Source organism: Hypomesus nipponensis, chromosome 11, assembly GCF_054491055.1.
Source record: "Hypomesus nipponensis isolate SF chromosome 11, ASM5449105v1, whole genome shotgun sequence".
In the NCBI taxonomy this organism is placed as follows: Eukaryota; Metazoa; Chordata; class Actinopteri; order Osmeriformes; family Osmeridae; genus Hypomesus; species Hypomesus nipponensis.
This window is the reverse complement of record NC_140371.1, coordinates 22455194-22467500: the sequence shown is the minus strand read 5'-3', so window position 1 is coordinate 22467500 and position 12307 is coordinate 22455194. Positions and strand designations below refer to the sequence as shown.

At 49.9% G+C, this 12307-nt stretch overlaps 1 protein-coding gene across 1 annotated transcript in view; it reads left to right on the top strand.

Moving 5' to 3' along the window:
- Nucleotides 1–12307, top strand: part of lyst (lysosomal trafficking regulator) — a 55577-nt gene that overhangs the window by 27322 nt on the left and 15948 nt on the right. Inside the window, 14 exon segments of the mRNA XM_084709374.1 lie at nucleotides 322–388; nucleotides 558–667; nucleotides 3661–3997; nucleotides 4117–4273; nucleotides 4497–4670; nucleotides 4907–5067; nucleotides 5442–5632; nucleotides 5936–6181; nucleotides 6752–6925; nucleotides 8041–8190; nucleotides 8552–8689; nucleotides 8808–9006; nucleotides 9115–9243; nucleotides 10761–11502. Of these exon segments, the coding sequence (XP_084565500.1) occupies nucleotides 322–388; nucleotides 558–667; nucleotides 3661–3997; nucleotides 4117–4273; nucleotides 4497–4670; nucleotides 4907–5067; nucleotides 5442–5632; nucleotides 5936–6181; nucleotides 6752–6925; nucleotides 8041–8190; nucleotides 8552–8689; nucleotides 8808–9006; nucleotides 9115–9243; nucleotides 10761–11502 (2975 nt within the window).

The following is a 12307-nucleotide window of genomic DNA, read 5'->3' as shown; positions in this document are numbered from 1 at the left end:
CTGTCTCTGTACCTGTCTGTCTGTCTACCTGTCTCTCTACCTCCCTGTCTGTCTGTCTCCGGTCTGTCTACCTGTCTCTCTACCTCCCTGTCTGTCTACCTGTCTCTCTACCTCCCTGTCTGTCTGTCTCCTGTCTGTCTACCTGTCTCTCTACCTCCCTGTCTGTCTGTCTCCGGTCTGTCTACCTGTCTCTGTACCTCCCTGTCTGTCTACCTGTCTCTCTACCTCCCTGTCTGTCTCCCTGCTCACCCTGCCTGTGTCCTCCCCTTCTGCCTCCTGAAAGGGAGACTGTATCACTGAGTCTTACTCTACTTTGAACAGGGAGGAGTTAAAACCATCCTCACTGGCTTCCACACAATCCTCACCCAATCGGACTCCTCGTATACAGGTGGGTTTGCAGCACTTTAACACCGTGTGTCCAGGATGTGATTCAGCATGTTGGTGAGGGGGATCAGACCTAGTGGGGGTGGTCAGGGTTTCTTCTCATGATGTTTCATGGATGCTGCATGCTGTGCTGTTGTTTCGGTGACTGAGGGGGTTGTTTATGGTCTGTCCAGACTGCCAGGCCCTGCTAGTTGAGCTGCTGGTTGCCATGGTGAGCAAACGGATCACATCTGAAGAACTGGCGCTATTGATATGTCTCTTCCTGGAGAAGACTCCTCCCACCGTAAGTAGCCACACCCACTCCTGTAGCCACAACGACTCCAGTAACCACTCCCCTCTGTGTAGCCCCTCCCACTCCCTTAGCCCTTCCCAATCCTATAGCCCAGTGGTTCCCAACCTTGGGGTTGAATGGAATTGAAATGGGGTCTGCTGTATGGATTTACTAGCATAACAGAAAACAACCAGGAGAAGCCTATGTGTGTTGTGTGGTAACATCTTGTCTATAGAGAGCATGAAACCCAACAACCTCACGGCGCTGGAGGAATTCTAATTTGGAGCAAGGGAAGAGTACCCAAATATCTCACAGTGTGCTTTAAAACTTTGGTACCTTTTGGAAGCTCATATTTGTGTGAAGCTGGATTTAGGTCTCTTGTGTGCATGAAATCACAATACGGTTGGCGGCTGCATGGAACGGCAGAGATGAGATGTGCTTTGTCAACTACATCACCTGACTTTGAAAGGCTGCAGTGAGATGCGCAAGCTCAACTGTCCCATTAAGTGTGGACATAATAAACACATCATACAATTAAATAATAGAAAAGTATTTCTGCAGTAAGGTAATGACACAATAATATACATAAAATAACCTGGATACAATTTCATTCAAATTTAATTTTTAAATGAACATTCACTTAAATATATCATTACAAGTTCTATTACATGATCAAAAACACTTTTATAATAGATTCTGTTTTGAATGTTTGTATGTGTACTGTAGTGTAGAGCATGTGTACTGTAGTGTAGATCATGTGTACTGTACTATAGTGTAGATCATGTGTACTTACTGTAGTGTAGATCATGTGTACTGTACTGTAGTGTAGATCATGTGTACTGTACTATAGTGTAGATCATGTGTACTTACTGTAGTGTAGATCATGTGTACTGTACTGTAGTGTAGATCATGTGTACTGTAGTGTAGATCATGTGTACTGTACTATAGTGTAGATCATGTGTACTGTACTATACTGTAGATCATGTGTACTGTAGTGTAGATCATGTGTACTATACCGCAGTGTAGATCATGTGTACTGTAGTGTAGATCATGTGTACTGTACTGTAGTGTAGATCATGTGTACTGTACTATAGTGTAGATCATGTGTACTTACTGTAGTGTAGATCATGTGTACTGTACTGTAGTGTAGATCATGAGTACTGTAGTGTAGATCATGTGTACTATAGTGTAGATCCTGTAGTGTAGATCATGTGTACTGTAGTGTAGATCATGTGTACTGTACTATAGTGTAGATCATGTGTACTGTACTATAGTGTAGATCATGTGTACTGTAGTGTAGATCATGTGTACTATAGTGTAGATCCTGTAGTGTAGATCATGTGTACTGTACTGTAGTGTAGATCATGTGTACTGTACTGAAGTGTAGATCATGTGTACTGTAGTGTAGATCATGTGTACTGTACTATGGTGTAGATCATGTGTACTCTACTATAGTGTAGATCATGTGTACTGTACTGTAGTGTAGATCATGTGTACTGTACTGTAGTGTAGTGTACTGTACTGTAGTGTAGATCATGTGTACTGTAGTGTAGATCATGTGTACTGTACTGTAGTGTAGATCATGTGTACTGTAGTGTAGATCATGTGTACTGTACTGTAGTGTAGATCATGTGTACTGTAGTGTAGATCATGTGTACTGTAGTGTAGATCATGTGTACTGTACTGTAGTGTAGATCATGTGTACTGTAGTGTAGATCATGTGTACTGTACTGTAGTGTAGATCATGTGTACTGTAGTATAGTGTAGATCATGTGTACTGTAGTGTAGTGTAGATCATGTGTACTGTAGTGTAGATCATGTGTACTGTACTGTAGTGTAGATCATGTGTACTGTAGTGTAGATCATGTGTACTGTACTGTAGTGTAGATCATGTGTACTGTAGTATAGTGTAGATCATGTGTACTGTAGTATAGTGTAGATCATGCGTACTGTAGTGTAGTGTAGATCATGTGTACTGTAGTATAGTGTAGATCATGTGTACTGTAGTGTAGTGTAGATCATGTGTACTGTAGTGTAGTGTAGATCATGTGTACTGTAGTGTAGTGTAGATCATGTGTACTGTACTGTAGTGTAGATCATGTGTACTGTAGTGTAGTGTAGATCATGTGTACTGTAGTATAGTGTAGATCATGTGTACTGTAGTGTAGTGTAGATCATGTGTACTGTACTGTAGTGTAGATCATGTGTACTGTAGTGGGCTGGATCTCACACAAGCTCACCCATGGCATTGTTCATAAACATCTCATACAGGGCTGAGCAATTAGCACCTAAGTGTTGGGAATTAATTTGACGAGGCAACTTATTAACACGGAGGTAGTTGTTAATTGCTATGTGGAAGCTTGCTTAAATAAGCCCTGTTTCTTAGATCTGAACAGGGTTATTTATAACCTGACAGACCTGGTGACGCAGGTCCACAGTTTTCAATATGCTCTACCTTTTGTTTGGTGATATGGGAATTAATAACAAGGTGGTCAGGTCATACTTGTGTATGTGTGCGGTGTGTGTGCGGTGTGTGTGGTGTGTGTGTGTGGTGTGTGTGTGTGTGGTGTGTGTGGTGTGTGTGTGTGTGTGTGTGTGGTGTGTGTGTGTGTGTGTGTGGTGTGTGTGTGGCTTAGATGTTTGTCCGGCTCTGTGGGCTTTGGTGTCCTACTGTACACAGTGTAATGCTTCCGTCTGTTTCCAGCTCAGGGTCACTTCTGCTTTCATCGCACCATCTCTGGATGGGCTGTCTAAAGCATTATATTATTTTATCACACAAACACGCCAACCACCTTTCATTTGTCTTTGTAAAGGATTTTAATAGAAATATCAGAAATGTAAATCTTAGAGAGGTGAGGTGGCTGTGCTCACGGCACGCCTATTACCATGTACTGTAACCATGCTCCCTGATGTAGGGTTAGGGTTATGTTTCCATGGTAACCATGCTCCCTGATGCAGGGTTGGGGTTGTGTTTCCATGGTAACCGTGGTTCCCCTCTGCTCCAGGACGTCCTGCTGAAGGGGCTGCTGCAGATCGTGGAGGCCAACGTGGACATGGAGCCTCTGTACTTCCTGTCCTTTCCCATGATCCTCTCCAGCTCTGCGCCGGGGGGCTCGTCCCCCGGGGGGCGGCAGAACGGGGGTGCGGGGGGCAGAGGAGGGGGGCTGCTTTGGAGGGGCAAGCCATCCCCGGGTCACTTGCTCTCCTCACCCTGGCATGTTTCCCCCCTGCACCTGCCCCTGGTGGGGCAGAACTGCTGGCCTCACATGGCCAGTGGCTTCAGCGCCTCTCTGTGGCTGAAGACGGCCACGCCTGGCGAACAGAAGGGGTCTGGAGAGAAGGGTGAGATGCTGGGTCAAGATGCTGTGCCCCTGTGTGGTGTCTGCTGTCTGCTGTGTGTCTGCTGTGTGTCTGCTGTGTGGCTGATTACATCTCGTCGTTTCTCCTTCCGTGTGCTCCAGAGGAGGGGAAGACCACGGCGGCCGAGCCCCAGCTGGGAGCCTCCCAGGTGGGGCAGAGAGTGGTGGATGAGGGCCTGGTGCATGTTCTGTCCATGGGCTCCAAGGCCCTGATGCTGCAGGTGTGGGCCGACCTCTCCTCTGGGTCTCTTACCTTCAGGTGAGTCTTACACCTGGCCCAGGGCTCAGACATGGCAGGTGTGCAAAGCACTGTCTGACCACTAACGTAGGAAGCATTGCAGTGTCTGACAGTGACAGTAACACACAAATTGTCTAACCTACTAATCTGACGTAAACGAGATATGGTCTGTGTGGTGTGACTTCCTGTGTGTGACTTCCTGTGTGTGACTTCCTGTGTGTGACGGTGATTGTCCTTTTGTCAGGATGTGTGTCGACCCTAACGATGAGATGAAGGCTGGCCTGCTGGCGCAGGCGGAGTCTGGGGCGGGCGTGGTCAGACCGGGGTCCTGGCAGCACCTGGGGATCACATACAGCCAACAGCCTGAAGCCAAGAAGAACATCCATGGAAGCCTCGCCCTCTGGGTCTGCGGGGTCAGGTAGGAGGAGGGGGGAGGGAGGGGGAGGGGAAAGGGGGAAGGGGAGGGGGAGGGGGAGGGATTACAGCTAGTCAAACACAGATGATGAAATGCATCGTTTTAAGTACCTCATCCTATTTTGTGTTTGATTGAGCCTCTGTTTATCCAGGCGAGTCGTTCACAACAGGTCTTATTTAGGATGACTAGTAAATGGTGTCCAGTGTGAGTGTCCAACATGAGGTCCTGTCCCCCCCCAGGCAGTGTGAGGTGTCTCTGGACTACACCCTGCCCAGGAAGTCCAGTCTGTCGTCCGACAGCAACAAGACCTTCTGCCTGCTGGGACACTGCCTCGCCTCGTCAGAGACGCTGTCCAGGCAGGGCGGAGACTGGGACATGGGCACTGTGCTGCTGTTCAACGGTACTAACATCCTGTCTCTCTGTCTGACTCTCTCTCTCTCTGACTCTAACTGTGTCTCTCTAACTCTGTCTCTGACTGTCTCTCTCTCTCTGACTTTCTCTCTAACTCTGTCTCTCTCTCTAAGGACGTGGAGGGGGTGGAGATGTTGTGGTGTGTGTGTGTGTGTGTGTGTGGATTCTCCACATTCCCAGAGCGGGAGAACACTGTCTACAGAACGGCCTGTTGTTGTCTGTAATTGGCTGTGATGGTCTGTGTCCAGTCACACCAGCCTCAGAAACCTGACTGATGTCATTATCCTAGCCTCGCTGGCTCGCTACGCTAACCCTATGTGTGTGTGTGTGTGTTTACACTGTGTGTGTGTGTGTGTCTCCCAGGCTCCAGGATAGGACCGGAGGAGGCGTACTACCTGTATGCCAGTGGGCCGGACCTCACCTCCATCATGCCCTGCAGGTACGGCCAGCCACGGGGGGTCTTCTCCAAGTACCTGACCCAGGAGGGGCTGAGGTGCGAGCAGGTCAGAGAGCTGCTGATGAAGACCAAGGACGTGGACACGACCAGCCTGGTGGTGAGCTCCACTGTCGCCCTTAATGCCTTTTGGCATCACACACACACATCATACATTTACATTTGAACAGTAACAGTTGGTCCTCTCCACGCCACAGTTTACTGTGTTGCATGTTGTTGTGAAACTGTTTATTATAAACGTGTGTGTGTGTGTGTGTGTCAGCACAGAGGAAGGTTCTAGAAGTGTCTGTGTGTCCACATAGTAAAGAGAGAATATCGTAAATGTGTCTTCGCAGGAGTCTGTTAATCATGTTGTTGTGTTGTGTGTGTGTGTGTGCGTGTGTGTGTGTGTGTGTGGACGCAGGAGGGCCTGGCGGTGGTGTTTGCCCCCAGCACCCCCAGGAGCTACACCATCTATGAGCCGGTGATCCGGATGAAGGGCCATGCCAGGGTGGTGGCATCCCAGAGGCCCTTCAGCTGTAAGGAGGTGCAGAGCTCCTCTCTGGACCCCCAGAGCCTGCGCAGCCTACTGCCCTCCCAGCCCCAGGGCCTGCATAGCGTCCTGCACAAGATCGGAGGCACCGGGAACTTTGTGTTCCTCTTCGCTCGGGTAGGATGAACAGAGAGCAGCTTAGTGGGTAGAGCTCAGGGTTACAGCATGTTGTAGAGCTCAGGGTTATAGCATTTTGTAGAGCTCAGGGTTATAGCATGTTGTAGAGCTCAGGGTTATAGCATGTTGTAGAGCTCAGGGTTATAGCATGTTGTAGAGCTCAGGGTTATAGCATGTTGTAGAGCTCAGGGTTATAGCATGTTGTAGAGCTCAGGGTTACAGCATGTTGTAGAGCTCAGGGTTACAGCATGTTGTAGAGCTCAGGGTTATAGCATGTTGTAGAGCTCAGGGTTATAGCATGTTGTAGAGCTCAGGGTTATAGCATGTTGTAGAGCTCAGGGTTACAGCATGTTGTAGAGCTCAGGGTTATAGCATGTTGTAGAGCTCAGGGTTATAGCATGTTGTAGAGCTCAGGGTTACAGCATGTTGTAGAGCTCAGGGTTATAGCATGTTGTAGAGCTCAGGGTTATAGCATGTTGTAGAGCTCAGGGTTATCGCATGTTGTAGAGCTCAGGGTTATAGCATGTTGTAGAGCTCAGGGTTATAGCATGTTTGCCCCTCCCCCTGCAGGCTGTAGAGCTGAGTGACTGTGAGAGGACCCAGGCCCTGGCCCTCCAGGTACTGCTGTCCCTGGCTAAACTCAACCAGCACCGCATCCACGAGATGGACTGTTGCCACGGCTACGCCATGATCCACCAGGTCCTCATCAAGTCCAAGTGCATTGTGGGATACCACATGCTCAAGGTGAACCACATCAAGTTCATGTTCATATGATGTTAGGATGACCACAACTGAATCCGATCCAGCTGTCTAACTTGACACTCATTGTGGTTCATGTTCGTTCGTTTGTGGAGTTTCTGTAACAGTGTGTGTGGAGTTTCTGTAACAGTGTGTGTGGCGTTTCACACTCAACACCTGCTCAGCAGGATTATTTACAAAGCTGTGTTGCTGCTGTGAAACAGTGTGATCTGATGCCTCTGTTACCTGAGCCCTGCTCGTAACTGAGCTGAGAGCCCCGGGACGTCTGTCTGGTAGACAGGACGTCCAGACAGGACAGGTGAAGATTCGTGGGACATACGAGAGCTGGAGAGACAGAGCTTCACGCTGGCTTGTTTCAGTGCGGGCCCAGCCATCGTGTTAACGCCTTCATGCTTCAGTGATCCAGCCGTCTGTTAACCCTTCATCAGTGTGGATACTAAAGACTTCATCTGGAGACTGTAGTGAGGTGTAGTGAGTGCGAGGGGCTCTAACCCTAACCCATCAGCTGATTGATCTCCCCTGCAGAGATGTTGGACAGTATTACAAATATCCCCGGCTGATTGCTAGAGACAGGTTCTCTCTGGGGTAGAAAGGGTAGTTGTGTTGACATTGATGAGTGCTCGAAGGTGTTCCACAAGGAGACTATTGATTTTCCTCCTGTCATTGCCAATCTCAATCCCCTCTATCGAGAGTGCGGTTGGTGACATTTCTGTAGATCGTAAATCCGGGCGTATCTGGCCCCCGCAGTCTCATAGATGACCAGTTGCTCTATTGTACTGTACTATACATAGGTTTGAATAGCTTATAGGGTGAATAGATTCTATGTGCATTTAGGGTTAGTATAGTGTATTATTTATTGTTATCTGTATATTTAGGAAGTTTCACTTATTTAAGCTCAGGATAGATGTTAAGTAGGTTCTGTGTATGTTATGTTATGCCAGGTGCTTGCGTTGTCGTGTCTTAAGAATTTCAGTGCCCAGTCTGACCTTGTGTTGTTCTGTGTACCTGACAAATAAAAGACTGAGACTTGCTGTCCAAGTTGGCCTATTGAGCAGAGAGACCATGCTGTGTTAAAGTGTGTGTGCTTCCCCTGGCTGCAGACCCTGCTGGACGGCTGCTGCAGCGCCCCCATCCTGACCCTGGGGGAGGACGGACACTTCCGCCTGGACACCGAGTCCTGTGCTGTGGTGCAGGACACCAGGCTGCTGGCAGACCTGCTGCTGGACTGGAAGATCTGGGCCAAGGCTCAGGTACACACACACACCACGCACGGCTCAGGTACACACACACACACACCACGCACGGCTCAGGTACACACACACACACCACGCACGTCTCAGGTACACACACACCACGCACGGCTCAGGTACACACACACACACCACGCACGGCTCAGGTACACACACACACACACCACGCACGGCTCAGGTACACACACACACACACCACGCACGGCTCAGGGACACACACACACCACGCACGGCTCAGGGACACACACACACACCACGCACGGCTCAGGTACACACACACACACACCACGCACGGCTCAGGTACCGACAGCTGGTTTATAATAAAGCTAACATCTGAACTCTGTGTGTGTGTGTGTCTCAGGGAGGCGTGTGGGAGACCCTGCTGGCAGCTCTGGAGGTCCTCATTAGGGTGCATCACCCCCTGCAGGTGTTCAACATCCGCCAGCTGCTCAACGCCCAGGTGGTGCAGCGCTTTCTGCTCACCTGCCAGGTGCTGCAGGTAGGAGAGCAGCTCCACAGCGCCCCCACCAGGACGGGAGGAGAACTCCCTGTCACCCAGCTCCTCCCCCTGTGGTGACCGTGAGGCGGAGTCTCACGCGTGTGTTGTTTCTCCTCAGGAGAATCGGGACGAGCACCTCACCTCCATCCCACAGGAAGTGTGCATGTCGTTCGTGAAAATCATCCAGGAAGTGCTGGGCTCTCCTCCAGACCTGGACCTGCTCAGGCTGGTCTACAACTTCCTGTTGGCCGTGCACCCGCCCACAAACACCTACGTGTGCCACACCCCCTCCAACTTCTACTTCTCCCTGCACATCGGTGAGACGCTCATTCACAAGCCCTCACCCCTATTAGATACCCGGAAACCCCTCCTTTGAACTCATGTTGATACATGGGATCATACGTGCACACATATCTCCCCCCCAGATGGTAAGCTGTACCACGAGAAGGTCCAGTCCATCATGTACCTGAGACACTCCAGTAGTGGAGGCAAGTCCACCAGCAGCTCCGTCATGTCTCTCTCCCCGATGGTCTTCTCTGAGGCTGGCCCTGAAGGTACTTAGTGAATCACCCCGCACTGCTGCTCTCTCACACACACTGTCTGCTCTAACACACCAGACCAGCACACTGCACTGTCTGCTCTAACACACCAGACCAGCACACTGTCTGCTCTAGCACACCAGACCAGCACACTGTCTGCTCTAACACACCAGACCAGCACACTGCACTGTCTGCTCTAACACACCAGACCAGCACACTGTCTGCTCTAGCACACCAGACCAGCACACTGTCTGCTCTAACACACCAGACCAGCACACTGCACTGTCTGCTCTAACACACCAGACCAGCACACTGTCTGCTCTAGCACACCAGACCAGCACACTGTCTGCTCTAACACACCAGACCAGCACACTGCACTGTCTGCTCTAACACACCAGACCAGCACACTGTCTGCTCTAGCACACCAGACCAGCACACTGTCTGCTCTAACACACCAGACCAGCACACTGTCTGCTCTAACACACCAGACCAGCACACTGTCTGCTCTAACACACCAGACCAGCACACTGTCTGCTCTAACACACCAGACCAGCACACTGTCTGCTCTAACACACCAGACCAGCACACTGTCTGCTCTAACACACCAGACCAGCACACTGCACTGTCTGCTCTAACACACCAGACCAGCACACTGCACTGTCTGCTCTAACACACCAGACCAGCACACTGTCTGCTCTAACACACCAGACCAGCACACTGTCTGCTCTAACACACCAGACCAGCACACTGTCTGCTCTAACACACCAGACCAGCACACTGCACTGTCTGCTCTAACACACCAGACCAGCACACTGTCTGCTCTAACACACCAGACCAGCACACTGCACTGTCTGCTCTAACACACCAGACCACTGAGATTCTAACAGCACCCTTCTCAAGTTATAGCATTACTGCTAAAGAGGTCAGTGGTGATTAAAAATGTGCAAGTCATCAGTCTCCAGTACTGGAAATATCCTCAGATATCTCTTTATTACGGCTGAGCTGTAATAGAGAGGACTTCATTGTCAGTCTACTGGGAAAGTATTCTTGTTAAACAAGGTTTTGATTTAGAGGTTACAGCTTTGATTGGAGCTGATGTAGGTCTATTAATGGTCACATGGAAATCTAGGAATTAGTGCTATTTATCCAGCCAGGGTTACTCAGGGCTATACCTGTGTTACAGGATCAGGGTTAATCTGTGTGTTACCTGGGTTACAGGATCGGGTTAATCTGTGTGTTACCTTGGTTACAGGATCAGGGTTAATCTGTGTGTTACCTGGGTTACAGGATCAGGGTTAATCTGTGTGTTACCTGGGTTACAGGATCAGGGTTAATCTGTGTGTTACCTGGGTTACAGGATCAGGGTTAATCTGTGTGTTACCTGGGTTACAGGATCAGGGTTAATCTGTGTGTTACCTGGGTTACAGGATCAGGGTTAATCTGTGTGTTACCTGGGTTACAGGATCAGGGTTAATCTGTGTGTTACCTGGGTTACAGGATCAGGGTTAATCTGTGTGTTACCTGGGTTACAGGATCGATCCAGGGCCCCTCTCCTGAGCAGCTGGGGGAGGACCAGTCCTTACGGCCCCCAAGCCTGGCTCCCTCCCCCTACTCCTCCCCTACCCTGTCCCCCCGGGGGGGCCGGGGGGCCGAGGGGGCGCTGGGCACCCAGCCAGCGCTGGGCAGCACAGAGACCCTGAGGAGGAGCGCTGGAGATGAACCTCTGCTGAGTAGCTGTGAGTCAGCCAAGACCATCTGTGACTCCCGGGAGGCTGGGGAGGGCAGGGCGGAGGCTGGGGAAAGCAGGGCGGAGGCTGGGGAGAGCAGGGGGGAGGCTGGGGAGGGCAAGGGGGAGGCTGGGGAGGGCAGGGGGGAGGCTGGGGAGGACAGGGGGGAGGGCCGAGGCCTGAACACGCCCCGCATCAGCGTGGAGGAAGATCGGGAGGAGGAGGCTGAGGAGGGCAGCCTGGCTGAGGGCAGCCTTGGCGAGGGCAGCCTGGCTGAGGGCAGCGTAGGTGGGCAGGAGGACCGCTTCGACTGGGCTAGCGACGAGGCCCCGCGGAGGCCTGACAGCCTGAAGGGCATCCAGTCCTTCCAGAGGAGCCAGAGCAACCTGGCCAGCCTAGGCCTGGCCTTCCCTGCCCAGAACGGCTCCCTGGGCCTGGGCCGTTGGCCCAGCCTGGGGGACCGCAGTAGCCTCCCCGAGGACTGGGAGAGCTACACCTACTCTCCCGGCTACGACCGGGCCCACAGCAAGGCCGACTCCAATGACAGGTACGCATCTAACGGGTTAAATAGGGGGATTTCAAAAGGTTGAAAAAAGTAGTTTTGTAAAAAAAAAGTTAAACAAAAGAAAAGTTAGAAAAAATGTGTTGTGCAAAAAAAGTTTCCAAAGGTTACAAAAATATTTCAAAAAACTATTTTGGGGGTGATGTGTAGTGTGATGGGGAAAAAAGTTTTGAAATGTTGAAAATATTTTTTGTGTGCAAAAAAATACTTTTCTAAAGGTTGCCAAAATATTTGAGAAAAAAGTTTTTTTTTTTTTACTAAACTTTTTGTGCCGTTCTTGTTTAGTGTGTAGGGAAAAGTTTTTGAAAGGTAAAAAAAACAACAAAGAAAGGCCTGTCCAAAAATACTACGACAGTGGACATAAAGTTTATGACCTTGTATAACTCCTGACTCAGTGACTCATGCACTGTGACTGTCCTTAAGGAACCCTGACCATGATTCAGTTCCACTACCGCAAAGGTCAGTTAGTTTAGTAGTCATCCGTCCTGCCATGGTTGAGAAATAGAGGTGCCCCACTAGTCTTGTGATGTAGAACTACACATCGTTAATATAACTGACTCCCTCTTCTTGTGACATCAAAAGATCCTTTGTTCAGTTTTACATATTGATTCATACATAAGTGATTATGCTAAATGTTGTCTCTTGAACCGTCTGTGGAAATGAGTTTCCGTCGAATTGCGGCAGCCTCTTTTCACCCTCCCTGGTCTCTTGTTGAGTATCATCAAGCTCTCGTTGATAGGTTTTAACATGGTCCTCCAGTGAAGCTGATTGGCTAATTACATCCTCTCCG